This window comes from Pagrus major, chromosome 11, assembly GCF_040436345.1.
Source record: "Pagrus major chromosome 11, Pma_NU_1.0".
Lineage (NCBI taxonomy): Eukaryota > Metazoa > Chordata > Actinopteri > Spariformes > Sparidae > Pagrus > Pagrus major.
The window spans coordinates 25005465-25020738 of NC_133225.1; the positions used below are offsets into that span (position 1 = coordinate 25005465).

Below are 15274 nucleotides of genomic sequence, written 5' to 3' on the forward strand. Positions count from 1 at the left end.
ATGCAAGTCACGTCTGTCTGCATTGTAATATGGCCTGGGTCAGATTTGTTCAAATCTGACAGCTCCCTACTGGGTGTACAGGACGCTGCTGGGAAATAGCAGGGTTCTGTTTTGGGACTAATAAATAAGGTGGTATAGCACTTTAGGCTGTATTGGAGGTTTTTCTGACACCTGTGCCTTTCCTGCTATGACAACAAAATGTAAAGAACACCTGTCTACATTTCCGAGGTGACCTGAAGTGCACAATACTTTTAAATTTAAACCCCAATGAGCTTTGCAGCAGCAGTTTGAAGCATTCAGTGTAGATTCATTTGAAAAAATGACAAGACTAAATGACAGTGAATAACAGACAGACAGTTTAAGTGTAAAATGGACTTTATCACATTCACATTGCAATAAATCTCAATCTGATAACTTTATATGATACATGAGGGGGTTGATGTACACATGTTCCTTCAGTATATTAATTAATGCGATTCAGAGTGTTCTGTATACACACACACACACACACACACACACACACAGACACACACACACACACACAGACACACACAGACACACACACATATACTTGTTTACAACAGCTGGTAAATACTGTTTCAAAGTTCTCCAGAAAAAAATGCTTTTACCAACAAACTCAACTTGGAGAAAAAAAAATCTGCTGAAACACACACGTCGAAAAATACTCGCAAGACTGCATTTGATTTAAAAACTGCCCTGAAACGCTACAAGACTGCTTCAATGTGGAACTGAGCCAAGATGATGCACCATGAGGGGACAAACAGGAAACCTTTGATTTGTTTGTGCTACAAATGACTGCAGGTAAATAAATCTTCCAACAGAAAAAGGTCTGATTGCATAACGATGATGATAAACCTCGTTGTGATCAAATTATTTAGCACTCCTGCAGCTTTAGCTTTAATGAGCTCACATTGGGTGTGCAAATGTAAATATTCTGCTCAAGTGACAAACACACTAAAATAACAGTATATGAATATGGCTGACAGTCTTAAGTAGCAACAGAACCATAGCACAGCTTACAGCAACCCACTGTAAACCCTGAATCCACTACAGTGGTGCTGTTTTGGTCATTACTGAAAATAACGGTTGTAGTACTGTTTGTTTTAAAAATCTAAAAATGGTTCGTGGAGAAATGAGCTTTCTTTAACATTGTGAAGACACAAGATAAAACTTAAAAAACTAGAAGTCTCTCAAAAAAAGTGTGTATTAGTTTTTCCAAGTACTGACTTCCATCCAATATGGACCTAAAAATAAAAACAATGTGAAAAAACAAAACATCCAAGGCATCAGAAATATAGTGAGACACCGTGAACAGACAATTCAAAAATATCAACCCAAATATCTGAGCGTCATGTCTTACCAACATAAAAAAATATGGAGTGTACAGGACATTAATAGCTATTTGTGATTCTGTATTTACACTTCATAAAGAATTGCTGAAAAACAATAAAACATTTTTTGCACCCAGACACAAATGGATGCCACACTGAAGTGAACAATCAGATGCACGCAGCACAGATCGGGTCGAGCGACTCTTCATCAGAATAAAAATAAGTGGATTTCTCGATCATAATAATTTCACCTATAATTCTCTAATACTATCTTTAAAAAAAATACAATAATGCATTCAATGAAAATGTTCCAGGTGGATAATCATTCTTCACACTCTCTCTCTCTCTCTCTCTCTCTCTTACACACACACACACACATTACAGTTAAAGGGTAACTCCTCCAATTTCCACATTAAAGCGTGTTTACAGGTCTTGAGGAGTACTACTGCATATGTGGAAAAAGTAGTAGTGGCTCCAGAGGAAGCTGCATGTGATCTGATAAATTGCCTCCCATTGATGTCAAGCCGTTGCCAAGTTGCATTGTGGGTAATGTAGGCACCATGTTTTAAAAAAGGAAGAAGAATGAGTGGAATAAAAAAGGTGATATTTCTGCTTCTGCTGTATCGATTCTGATCATTTGTTTTTAGGAGTTTAGCTGTTATAGGAGTACAAAACCTTGTGCCTACATTACCCACAATGCAACCTAACCACTGAGTGCCATCACTGAAGGCAATTTATCAGATTACATGCAGCTACCTCTGGAGATGCAAAAAGTTTCATACTACTTTTGCACAGGACTACTCCCCAAGACCTGTACTTTAATGTGTAAAATTGGTGGAATTACCCTTTAAACCAGAGACATTTGTAGAAAAAGACATTTTGAGTGGTTAACCACAGAGGAGCCGACAGATGGGTGTAACCTCTGTACAACAACAGCAGCATCTCTCCCTCTTTCACTCTCCTTAATGAGAGGGAGACTCCATCTTGGGCATCACTGGAAATTCAGCTCGTTTTGCACCAAATCCAGCACACAACCACAACATACACACAGTATCAGCTTGGCCTCAGAGGCAAAAAGTTTAGGGTAAAAATGTTTTTTTTTCTCAGATTACGGGGACAGCTTTTAGTCTTTGAGAATCTCCAAGGACCTCTGTGAGGGTCCCCAATTATCCTCACACACCAAATCCCCAGCAGTGCCTAAAGCTGGGAATGTGTTGCTGGTGTTAGACTCCCTCGTCCCTCCTCCATCCCCAGCTGGCTGCCTCCATGTCCAGAATGAGGACGTTTCTGCACAGCAATTCTTACAAGAACACACAGACCTGAGTGATCAGAACCGTGAATGCAGAGAGAAAAATGTGCTACATGTAAAAGACCACTTCTTGTCCAAACTGCTCTGACACAGGATGCGATTAAGGCTCATCGTTTTTGTTTTTTACCGATATTCACCGAAAGATACCTGGATTTTTTTTTTGAAGGAGCAGATCTGATTTTGACTCCGATTTTAAGGTCTCTGCTCATCCAAAAGTGTTTCCTGCTTGAAGAAGAAACGCTGTCACCTCACTATATAGTAAAAACGCTCTGATGGACAAAATAGCTCAGAAATATGCTTCTGGTGATAGAAAATGAAGAAAAAATTGAAAGAAAATGAGCCGCTGATTATGCACCCAAGTCCTTTCTTCTTAAACTCTTAAACTTCTAAATAAACACAAGCAGTCACAGACTTTCCGGAAACAAAAACTGAAAATAATGAGCCCTAAATATGAGCATTAGTTACAGGAAGTTGGTCGGTATGTTTCATTTATCTTAACTACTTTCTTATTTGTGTTAGCTGCAGCTGCTTGCCCGAAATCTACCTCTTTTAATAAATAGTAGAAAAATAATCTTTTCTTCTTTGAAGTGTGTCTTTCAATATTTATGTGACTACTTTGAAGTCCACAGACACTGAAACTGTCCAAATATCTTCCCAAAACCACGTTGTGTAAGGCCGGTAACAACTTTCAGAGAAAACCAACTGTGGAGTCGCAATCTGCAGAACCACGGAGAGTAAAGCTCTAACAGAGTCCATGATAGGATCCAACATAAGGAGCTAAAAGGGGTCCAATCAGCATCTACATTTCTATGTTAATTTGATTATCCTCCAGTCCTATAAAGTATTTGCTCTGGCCTTCCACATGGAAATGAAGACGTTTGTCCTCTCACAAGGCTTTAAGGGTCCAGTTGTATCCTCTTTTCAATGAAACGGCTCAAACTGTTTGCTCCCAAAGGTTGATGTGTGCTCTTACAAATGTTCCTTCAGAAAACAAACAAAATAATCCCATTTGATTTTTTTTTTCTGGCAATTCTGGTAAAACTGTGTACACCTGCCAGATTTTGGACTGGGTTTGGAAAAAAAGGGTTGAGATGGAGATGTTGGCACAATGAGACCGTGAGGCTAATACCCATATTAAGCTAAACATCCATTCATGGCGGAGGTCCCAGCCATGACGCTGTGGGTTCGAGTCCAGCTGGGGCTTCTCCCTCCCTACGTCCATACTCACAGTACCTATGGTGCGCTCTCTAATCCAGCACAAACGTTTTTAAAAATAGTCTTTGATTAAAAAAAGTTCCATCCCTGGCAGGAGGGTGAATGTCTGTGCCGGAGATCAGCACTCTGCGTCCACACTGTGCACGGTGACCGCAGCCTGCAGGTGGTGCGAGTGCGTGTGCAGCGGGTGGTGGTGTGTATGCGTGTGCCGGTAGGGGTGAAACTTGTGGCTGAGCAGTGCGGCCGTCTGAGGAGGCGTGTCCAGGTCGAGGTCGTCATCGTGGTTACCGACGTCGACGCCGGCTGAGAGCGGGTCGTTGTTTCCGGGTGGATTCTCGCTGTCCTCCTGTGGACTCATGGTGCTGTAGCCTGGAGACAGAAAAACAGGCAGAGGTTGGTATCACTGCACTCGTTGTCACTCTGACAACTCCCTTGTACAAAATAAATCATTTAAGTGATTTAAACGTACAATATGTAACTTGTGCTGCTAGGGGGCAAAACAAAAGATGTTTACAGAGGGCCAGGCATGGCAGGGGGCGAAAGCCTCTGCTCAGCTGCTTAGAGATATTAACTATCGCTTGAAAGTTGGATCACAAGCCAAAAATGATTACAGAAATGTCTTATACTTAAGCTTTATCCAAACTAAACTGTTAACAAAACATTCTTGATTTACAGATTTCCACTGAAACCCTACACCAACAGTTTTACTTCGATAAAAAAATTTAAGTGCGACATAATACAACATCATTTTATATGCTGTTCTACTTCTTCTGCCATTAATTGAGGTGTTAAAGCAAAAGTAAAGAATTGAACCATTATTGTGTCAGTACATCATAGCTGCGGAACATTTTAAAGAAGTGGGATGACACCATGAAAGAAACTGCTCAGCAAATGACGCCTTCCAGTCACACATTCAACACAGAGACATTCATGTGAATAGAGGGTAACACAATGCTGCTGAAAGCAGTACAGGCTCTTTGATGGCACATCGACAACTGAATATCCCTACTGGGCATTCTTGCTCCTCATTTTCAGCTTTCTCATAGAATTTGAAAAAACACAAAAGGAGCATGCATATTTATGACCACTTCCCTACACATCCTGCACATACGTTCAGCCTGAGGAGACAGAAACATAAGCCAACATGGCAGTTTGGATACATTGGTAAGTGGAGCAGTGGGAGGGCAGTACTGCTGTCATAGAGGAAAGGAATTACTGGGTCAGAGAATAAATCAATAACATGAACATAAAGAGACCAATATTTTAATATATTCTACTGATGAAAGACTATTTTAAATGTACACAGGGCCAGATTTCCCTTCAGGCTTGTGATGATTAAGAAACACTGGGTTTTATTCACTCTGCTTAATTTTTTCACTTGAACCCAAATTCGACATAAACCATCACCTACTGAGTGGGCCTCGGCACCTTCAGGGCCATGAAATCCATCTGAAACACACAGTCTCACTATAAAAAATATTTGGGTGTTTGATTTGGAAATAAGCTCATTTCCTTTAATTCCTTAAGTGCCGTTTTCTTCATATTCTGAAGTGACACCAGCAACGCGCTACACAACATGAACATCAATCTGTTTTTACAGTTGAACAAATAAGCCTGTGAGCCTGAGTGCCTCAATGACTGTATTTATAGAAAAATCACTGACATTTAGGATGATGAAACATTAAAGCTCCACAGATACTGAACCGAGTGATTTGTGAGCAGGTGTGTGTCAGTGGGGGTTCATATGTCTGTAGCATGTAGGAAGAGGGTGTTAGGTCGAAGTATGTGTGTATGTTTGTGACGCCTTGTGTCAAATTGATCTCAAACAACCTTTCCTCGACCCCATCGAACAGTTAAACATCTAAACTAGGGATACAGCGATTAACAGATTTCACTATTTACTGCGGTTTAAAACATCGCTGATTTGTAACTGTGAAGGCTCAGCTATGTCCTGTCATATCTTCACATATAATAGAGGGTTAAGTATATGTAATGCAATGCAAAAGTAGTAAATGTCCTGTATGTCTCGCTGAGGTGTCTCAAAATCCTGAGTCAAACTGAGAAGTTTGCTCAGAAATGTCCCTCGCTGATTCTCAGAAGATTAGCCGGGCTTTGATATTGAATGAAATAAAGCTTACAAAAAAAAGGAGAGACAGACGAATGAGCAGAGGGGGTGACAAAGAGAGAAAAAGATGGGGGTGGCTGAGGGATGGAGAGAGGAGGAAGGGAGGGATTAAAGGAAAAGGAGGGATGGCGACTTCAAAGAAGTTCCAGACGTGGAAGGTGCCAACTTCAGCACAGTTTATCCCTCTTTCCCCCACAGCGAGAGCCGGAGTTTGAGGCAGGACTACAGCTAACTGTGTACTGTTCACAGTTTGCAGCTGCACCGGGTGAGGAGAGAAAATCCCTCTTAATGTCAAGAGATGCGTAGAGACAGGGTAAACTACCATGGTATTGCACCTTGGAGACAGTCAGTCCAAATCCCTTATCATGATTGGACCTGTGAGATTTCTGAGACTTTTCTTTTAACAGCTGGTAGACGAAAGACAGAAGTCTACATCCTGGAAACAAATCCAGGACAGTTTATGAAGCTAAAAGACAGAGCAATTAACTGAATGACTTGTTGACTAATATGCCTGTATTTCAAGGAATAGGTTCAACAATTGAAATACACTTAATTACCTTCTCACCAAGACTTAGATGAGAAGATCAATGTCAATCTCATGCCTTTGAGTACCACCAACAGCCAGTTAGTTAAAGTCCAGAAACAGGCTCTGCTCAAAGGTTAAAGCTCACTAATTAACACGTTACATCTCATTTGTTTAACTTGTACAAAAACCTAAGTATAGTTTGTGGTTTAATGTGTGCTTCGTGCCAGTGTACAGCATTTCTTGGCTGAGGAAGTAACTCGCTTATCTAAACTAATTGGCTGCTGGCTGTAGCTACAGATTTTGCATTGAGACCATGGACACGGGAACTAGGGGTGCTGAGGGGGCTGCAGCATCTGATAAATTGTGTGATGCAGACATGTGGATGAGTGAGATGTGTCTATCTTCACAGTGCTGCATTATTAAAAACTTTGAAGCTGTCTATCCCTGATATTAACATCCGTCTTTGGTGATCCGATCACAAGGCGACAGCTCAGCAGTTCACGCCTGGCATTGGGCGTCTTGACACAATGTTTTTAACACGAAGAAAGAAAGAACTTAATGTATAAAATAAGCCGAATTTACGAGAAGGCCCACATAATTCAGAATTTGTTGTAGACTGCATTTCACAACATTTATAAAGTGTCTTCTATCTCAACAACTCACAAAATTGAGCAATTTTATCAGGGAGTCTGGGGAATTTCTCTCCCTCTTCATCTTCTTGCTGTTGTTGACGTGGCTGCTTTGACCTACTGTGGTAAAATTTTATATCTAACTCTCACAAAAGTGAATAAGTGTTGCTCTTACCCGTCTATACAAAGTAAATGTTATCTTTGAGGTCTCTAACAGAGTGCCTGAATCAGAAATGATACAAATTTCCCTATTAAATATGGATTTCCTTTCATATTGACATAATTTGGTGTCAAGATTAACTTTACTGACTTGGTGTATGTGACTTCTAAACATGAATTTTATTTGAAAGATGAAAGATAGAAATAATTATAATCTTCATGTCATCTGCTGCTTCCTCTCTCTAGATATCAATTATACTGTCCATAGCAGTCACAAGTACAAGCACAAACTGTATAATGTTAGGGTCCGTGGTGATTACATGTATTCAGTACATACAGTATTCATTATTAAATGGATACTTTTGGCCACTTCCTGTAATCTAACAGTGCTGCCAACCAGCACTCTACAGTATGTGTGCGTCACTTAACAGACTTGATGTTCTTATCTTCTGCGACCTGCATGTAGCTTGTGTGCGTGTATGTGTATGTGTGTGTATCATCATGCCCTTCAGCAGCGGTGTGAGTGAGTGCTTAGTGGTAGTAGGAGGCCACCTCTGACCATGCAGAGAGGAGCAGCAACTTTGAAGCCTCAACTTGGTGATGAATTTGTTTAAATCCCTGACGTACGAACACCCCCTCGCTCCATTATTTCAGACTCATCTTCCTCTCTGTCTCTGTCCTCTTGGCCTTACATTTCGCTCTTATTTCCCCTCTTTCATCATTTTTGCATCTCTATATCTCTCCACTTGTTCTCTTGTTTTCTCCTTCGCCATCCCCAGTTATACAACATGTGAAACATCTTTTTCTGTTCATTCCTCCAGACTGCCCTGATGATTCACTGTGTTTTGCGCTCACCTTTTTTATATTACATCATGTAATATCGAGTGGTGTCCTTCATGAATGACGTTCGGCCTGAAAAAAATACTAATCTATTTGACACTTTTCCTTAAAAAAAATTATGTTAGATAAAATCATATCTTTGATATAAAGGATCATTTTTTAATCATTCTGGATTGTAAACTATGTTCGCAACTCAATTATTTTCATTGTCGATTGAGCTTCTGATTATTTTTCTCGATTCATTGATTGGTTGTTTTGTCTAGCAAATGATTAGTGTTTCCCAAAGACAACAACCCAAACATATTCAGTTTATTATCACAGAGGACTAAAAGACCAGAAAAAAAATCATAACTAGGAGTCTGGATCAGAGAATTTTGACTTTGCTTCTTAATAAAACATCACTCAAACTGACTAATTGATTATCAAAATAGTTGGAGATTAATTTAATAGTTGAAGCTAATTGATTAATAGTTGCAACTCTGTGGTGAAAATATGTTATGCAGGACAGATGGATTACAGAGAACATAACACCAGAGTCATTAAAGATGAACTCTAATTAAAACTAATTTTCCACACAGCTCTATCTCATCTGCCCCGATTTAACGGCTTTACTGTACGCAGCGTGCAGCTGACAAGCTCTCACTCGTGTCTTTGTTTCACTTTAGCCCACTCTCCTCTCTTCATCCTTGTTTTTCCCTGTCATCATCAGTTATGCAACTAGTATTGGAGGCACTCATTGCCAGGAAGTGGAGTGATGCCATATGTAGGTGGTAAGAGCCCGTGTGGGTGCAAACTGTCCATCCACGCTCATCGAGTGTCAGACGTACAAGTTCTACAAGCGCTTACAGTGAGCATGAGCAACTCTCCCAGAGCTGGAGAGGAGAGGAAACAAGGTACTGAGCTGTGATATAATGACAAGAACAAGCCAGGAGCTGAAGCCCTGCCAAAGAACTGAGAGAGAACTGGATCATAAAAAGATGATTCCTACGCTTCAAATATGATATTTGATCAGCAAAATTAAATGAATAAGGTTTTATGTTCTATAATGTAGTCAGTAGATGAGGAAATTAACTTTATTTCATGTCATTTCCTGGACCTGGCTCACTGAGGATGAAGCTAACACAAAGTAAACCAGCCTTCTTCCTACATCTAGCAGTTACATCAGGTCGAATATGTACACTTTCCTGGAGGGCTTTTCCATTGGCACTTTTGGCCGCACCAGTTGAAACCATGCTGTGTTGATTTGGGTTACCAATACCAGCTTAAATGTGGCGAGTTGTGCCAAGTCACACCAGAGAGAGACCATCTCTGGAGTGCGCCTGACTGCCCCCAAGCGGGATGAGTTGATGTCGGATAGGCGTCATCATCAATCAGAGACAAATGGTGGCTTCCTCTCCCCTTTTTTAGATCAATTTTGTCGCCGTGTCTTCGTTTTTCACCAATAAGTAACTACAGTAGGAGCGACTGTAGTAAACAGCACTAAAGAAGCTGCTTTTAAACATCACAGTTAAAGACAACTTCAAGCAGGTAGCCCTGTTGTAATGGAGACTTAAATCCCTGACACATCGAGTTAAACCAAGCCAACCATAATATCCTTATGCTGCCCAAGGCAACATTTCAACAGATTTCATGTGGTACGTACTATTATTTTGCAAGATGGGGCAGTTTTGTAACCAGTGAATGATTCATTTTCCAGATTATTTTAGTCTGAACTATCTGTTGTGTAAGAATGACATGACATGGAGGCAAATACTGGTCCGCTGTTCTCAACCTACTGAGAAACTATTCAACCACCACTGAGAAAGAAGCATTATATAAATAGTTTTTGACACATTATTAGTGACATTTCCGGTGCAACCTACTCACTTCCTCTTTCCGTCAGTGCTGATGTACCATAGGACATAATACAGTGCACAGTGGTTTTCAGTATTATCACACTTCCGCTTCTCTTGATCTATGTATAAGTGTGAGACATTATTAACATTATTACTTCTTACCATGGTCACTCTCTGTCCCAGATCGTCCCCAGTACCTCCGTCTCCGCTCAGGAGTGTGAGTGTGCCTCTCAATCACCGCAGCAATAAACCGAGTGTTACTGACTGAAAGTGGAGAGAACACACAAAAGGCCATAATTAGATACATGCACTGTCGCGCTGTAAATAAAAACACTTTAATTACTTCATTCAAACGCTTTATTTAAAGCGACTACAAGGAACTTTTGTGTTGATTCAGGCAACTTCCATTGAAGAAAAGATGACGAGGGTAAAACAAATAGAACGTTTTTTTCTGCTGTACTGTACCACCAGACTACAGAACAGCTTCTCTCCTCAGGATGTGAGACAGCTTAACCCAATGAGACCTAGGGTGCCCATTAAAAATGCACTCTAGAATCTAAGTAATTGTTTGGAAACCACTCTTAAAACCTGAGGGTTTTCTGAAAAACTTGACAGAATTGTCATCATTCACTAAAACCTTTCATTTCTCTGCCGCTGGAGCAGACAGAAGCTTAAGACATTGGCTTTAATTGGAAATTATCGCCTTTGCTCTGATGTTCATTAACAAATTACAATGCATTTCTCCAGTCACATCATACAAAGCGGGCTCATGTCGCATCAGACTCTAAAAGGAGAACCACACAAATGTTGCATCTGGTCTCAATGGGTTGAAGCATCCTCAGCACTCTACCGCAAAAACTTTTTTATGACTTATCCAACCTGAATAAGTCTGAATCTGACCCTGTCACATGCATTAAGAGCAACTATAATAACTATACAGTCATGGCCGATCTTCTCGCTCAGGATCTTGCTTATTTGTGTATGTCATATAGAGGCATCAGTATTAGACTGAGACGGTTTCATAACCAGTTAAAAGTTCCTTGTTGTTGGTTTAAATGTTCTGTAACAACACTTACTGATTCCTCTGTCCTCGTGGCTGTCTTCATCTCTCTCGTCTCTTTCGTTATCCAGGTTGGACATTCTCACCGACATTTCTGGAGCAGCATGGAGGTAAAGGGAAAGAGAAAAATGCCAAGATGAGTTCAATGTTACTAATATATTAGGAATTATATGTGAACAGGGTTTCTTTATGCAAAACCATAATTTTCTTATGGATTTGAGATCTGTATCAAGGTGACAGCTGGAATTGCCGTTTGCCCAGATAATAATAATAATAATGAGTGTGAGTGCATGTGTGTATAAGGGTTCAATTTGTAAAACAGTAGGGACACACATGCTGCACTACTTTTATCCTTTCGTTTGATCGTGTGTGTGTGATGTTGGTACAGCTGCAGAAGAGACTGAACATGGCCCACACACACACACACACACACACACACACACACACACACACACACACACACACACACACACACACACACACACACACACACACACACACACACACACACCGAGTGTAGTGACTTATGAGCCAATTCCTCAGCCTAATGCCTCGTGATAACGCAGCCACACTCTCCACCATCTATCCCAAGTTGTTTACCAAACGATCAGTCTGAAAGTGACTTGGACTCAAGAGTTTTAATGAGGTTGTAATCTTGTTTGATGTTTTTGTCAATAACACTGAGTAATTACACAAATCATGCAGCAGAAGCAGCCGCCACGTGATGCTAATGTCAGCTGTTTAGCTCAAGCAGCACTTGACACGCCGCTCGTTCATCACGCTGCTTTAAAAACTTTGTGTCTTCCGTTGATATTTAAAGGAAATGCCAGCATGTTCCGATGTGAAGGTTAATACAAGCAGCTGGCTTTTACAGAGTTACTCTTGTAGTTTACTTGAGGCCAACCAGTGGGCAAATAACTCAATAATCCACCACAAATGCAGAACACAATGCTCTCTGAGATGATGTGGGTTATTGTCAAAAATGACTTAATCAATTTATTAATTATCAAAATTAGACTCCATCCATCAGTCCTACCCTGTGCTGCCAGTGGTGACATGTGCTGGTGCGATCGCCTGTGGATCTGGTGTCTGTATGCATACACAGCCAGCACCAACACCATGATGCATCCCATAATGCCCCCAGCGACTGGACCCACAGGGGCGCTCTTGATCATGTTCAGAGACGCCACCTCTTCATCTGTGGAGGAAAGGGAGAGGAAGAAACAAAAGGATGGGCAGAAGGTCATTTAAAGTACAAAAGATTTCAGACCGCTCTAGATGTGACAGCAAGCTAACATGAAACAGCTCGGACTCAGATCCTAAATCATGCAGCGACGCTGAGACATCTTCTACTTCACATCTTTTCTTTCATCAGTGTGAAATGCTGAAGAAAAATTATTCAACGGCAGGCAGACTGCCAATTCTCCCTTTGAAAAAGCTGATAACGGAAGCAAAGAAAAAGCAACAGAAAAGTTTCAATCAATCTGAAATGTTGGTTATCTGTGATCTGCAAAAAGAGCATTTCTACTGCCCCAAAGACCCTGGAAATAATTACACTTTCTTCTGCTGCTGGTTTGTTTCTTTACTCTCGGGCTGATGAGATCCAATAAAGGATCTAGTTATCCCATGTCCTTACAGCGGGCACCTCTGTAGAGTTTGACTAAATCCACATTCACTCACCTAGCAGTCCCATGCCGTCTGCATAGGGACTCTTGGCGCCAACGATGCCCCCGAAACACTCCTTCTGCAGGGCACAGTATGGCTTGTCGAGATGAGTCTTACCATCGCTGTCCACCATGCACCACTCACAGTCCAACACGCCGAAACAGTCACTGAAACAGATCACAGAATATAGAGATCAGTATTAAATTGATTGCTTTTGTATCGTCTTCTAAATGCTATTTCAATAGCATTTAATTTGTAGCTATTGTTTTGGTTTTGTTATTGTTGATTTTTTTTGTTATCTTAACAGGAACCAGCTTTGTATCGAATAATTTTGGAAGTATGTGCAAATGAATGAATTAAACCCTCCTTGCCATGTTGAACAGCAAGGTTACACGTAAAATAACTTTTCAACGTGACCCAAGTAGTAACAAATCTTTCTGAGACAAAGGGGCTAATTTTTATATCATACAGCAGATTGGCTGCTGCATGCACAAAGCCATGTTTTTGTGTTAAATGTGAACTAACAATAAAAAAATTAAAAAAAAGGATTTATTCCTATAGTGACCTGCAAATAAAAAGATATGAGGGATAGAAGAAACTTCCCATTTGTTACCACTGGGTGGAGCTGTGCTGTTCATCACATTTTCATGGTTGGCCCTATAACTTATTTGTAAATAAATCCCATATACCTCATGATAAATTCATGTGTGTGTTGCAAATGTCTGGTGGTATATGGTTCTCTAAGAGTGTGTTGATATAAACGTCATACATGCATTGATTTATTCATCACAGCTGTTAACGTGTACTTTACAGGTGTGTAATTCAGTGTGGTTACCTGCTGGTGTATCTCTGACTACAGCGAGTGTTGATACACTGGGGCAGGGTGTCATGCAGAGCGGGATCAATCACGTTCAGACTGACTGGTTCCTGATGCACCTCGCAGCTGGGATTCCTGTACATAACACACACAAGGTGAAAATACAGCAAGGTGCAGGCACAGTTCATTATTTTGGTCAGAAACTATTCATTGGCTGACAACATCCATCCAGATCATCCAATGAAACACAAATACAGTGAAATTGACTTAAAAAGGAAATCAAAGCATGAGCCCTCAAAGGAATGTCATCAGCACATCAATTTATGCAAAGCACCTCCTAGAGGACAAACACCAATGCTGCTTGACACATAACAGAGGAAAAATCTGACAGTGAGGAATGATAATTGCATGTCTTCCTGAAATAAAGAAGAAATTGGCATTTGAAACATTGCCGTGCTGTCAAAGGCTGCTGACGGCTGATGAAAGGAGATGGGAGAAACAAGAGAGAGATGTGAGAGACAAGATCAGGACTGAAAGGACAAAAGAGATAGTATGAAAGAAACAGAAGATATGGAAACACCCACAAACATTTACACAGCTCCCAGAGTGTCTGCAGGAGCACGTACACATCTGCAGATAAAATGATAACAACAGGAACTTTGTTTGGCAAATGTGTCTTCTGACATTGAATGATAAGTGCTAAATACTGCTGACAGCAAGTTAAAAAAATCTTTTAGAATTAATATTGGAGATATTTCACATATTAATGATGCAAATAGATAAAACATAAAGAGTGCAATGATGTAAATTTGTAATGTGATTTTTAACTTAAGGCAAAACGTTCATGGTTATCACCTGAAAGATAATTAAACAAGTACTGAGAGGAACATTCTTATTTGTCTCTTTCCTTACGGCTAATTCACATCACCCTATGACAGGGTTGCCCAAAGTTGGCCCAACATAACTTGGGATCCTCGTACCATCTTGCATCTTAATAAGAAAATACAATGCAACACAAGAGGTGTTTGCTTTATGCCTGTGGCCTACCATTAAGTTTCAGTTATGGCCCTCCAAAGGAAAGCGTCTGTGTGCTCCTGACCTCTGAGACTGTATCTGCCTGGGCTGTGACTGATGGTGGTAAGTTATGGCATTATAGTGAACTTTGTTTTTCTTTTTTCTTTTTTTTTAATCCATTTTATAAACAGAAACATGTAATTTAATTCAGTACATTATTATAAGTGATTGAAGTACACTTGACAATGCAAACAGAACATGTTTGGACACTAGTAAATAAAAAAAGAAAGGGGGAAAAATAAGGTATAAAGTTCTTCTACAGATAAAAAGGGCAAAATGAGATGCAAAGTGTGAATGAACTTAAATATGACATAAGTACAGGATAAACAAAGTTGCACATTTTCCTTAAGACAGCTGAAATCTTACCATTCCTTTATGTTTCTATCTTTATATACATTTAAAAAAAACAGACCAGACTTCTTATAACCTGCCTTGGTAATCATTAGTCCTTGTGACTGATATTTGAATGAGGAAAGGTCACTCTTTAACCATTCATCAAAACAGATTGTGGCACTCTTCCACTGGCGGACAACAGTCCTTGAAGCACCAATAAAGCCTGCCAGCACAAGTCCAAATTGTTGATTGTTTATTGTAAATACACCTGGAGGAAGCCCAGACCTGTCTGCTAATAAGCTCAGGAGATTCTGGAAATCATTTAAACAACCACT

The 15274-nt window shown here is 40.2% G+C and overlaps 1 protein-coding gene across 1 annotated transcript in view; it reads right to left on the reverse strand.

Annotated features, from left to right (window-relative positions):
• Positions 1 to 333: 333 nt before the first annotated feature.
• The window catches only part of cachd1 (cache domain containing 1), a 95681-nt gene continuing 80740 nt past the window's right edge, over positions 334 to 15274 (reverse strand). Inside the window, exons 22-27 of the mRNA XM_073475753.1 lie at positions 13551 to 13667; positions 12731 to 12882; positions 12087 to 12248; positions 11067 to 11144; positions 10153 to 10254; positions 334 to 4245 (exon numbers count right to left, since the gene is read on the reverse strand). Of these exons, the coding sequence (XP_073331854.1) occupies positions 3995 to 4245; positions 10153 to 10254; positions 11067 to 11144; positions 12087 to 12248; positions 12731 to 12882; positions 13551 to 13667 (862 nt within the window). The 3' untranslated portion in view covers positions 334 to 3994. The remainder of the gene's footprint in view (positions 4246 to 10152; positions 10255 to 11066; positions 11145 to 12086; positions 12249 to 12730; positions 12883 to 13550; positions 13668 to 15274) is intronic.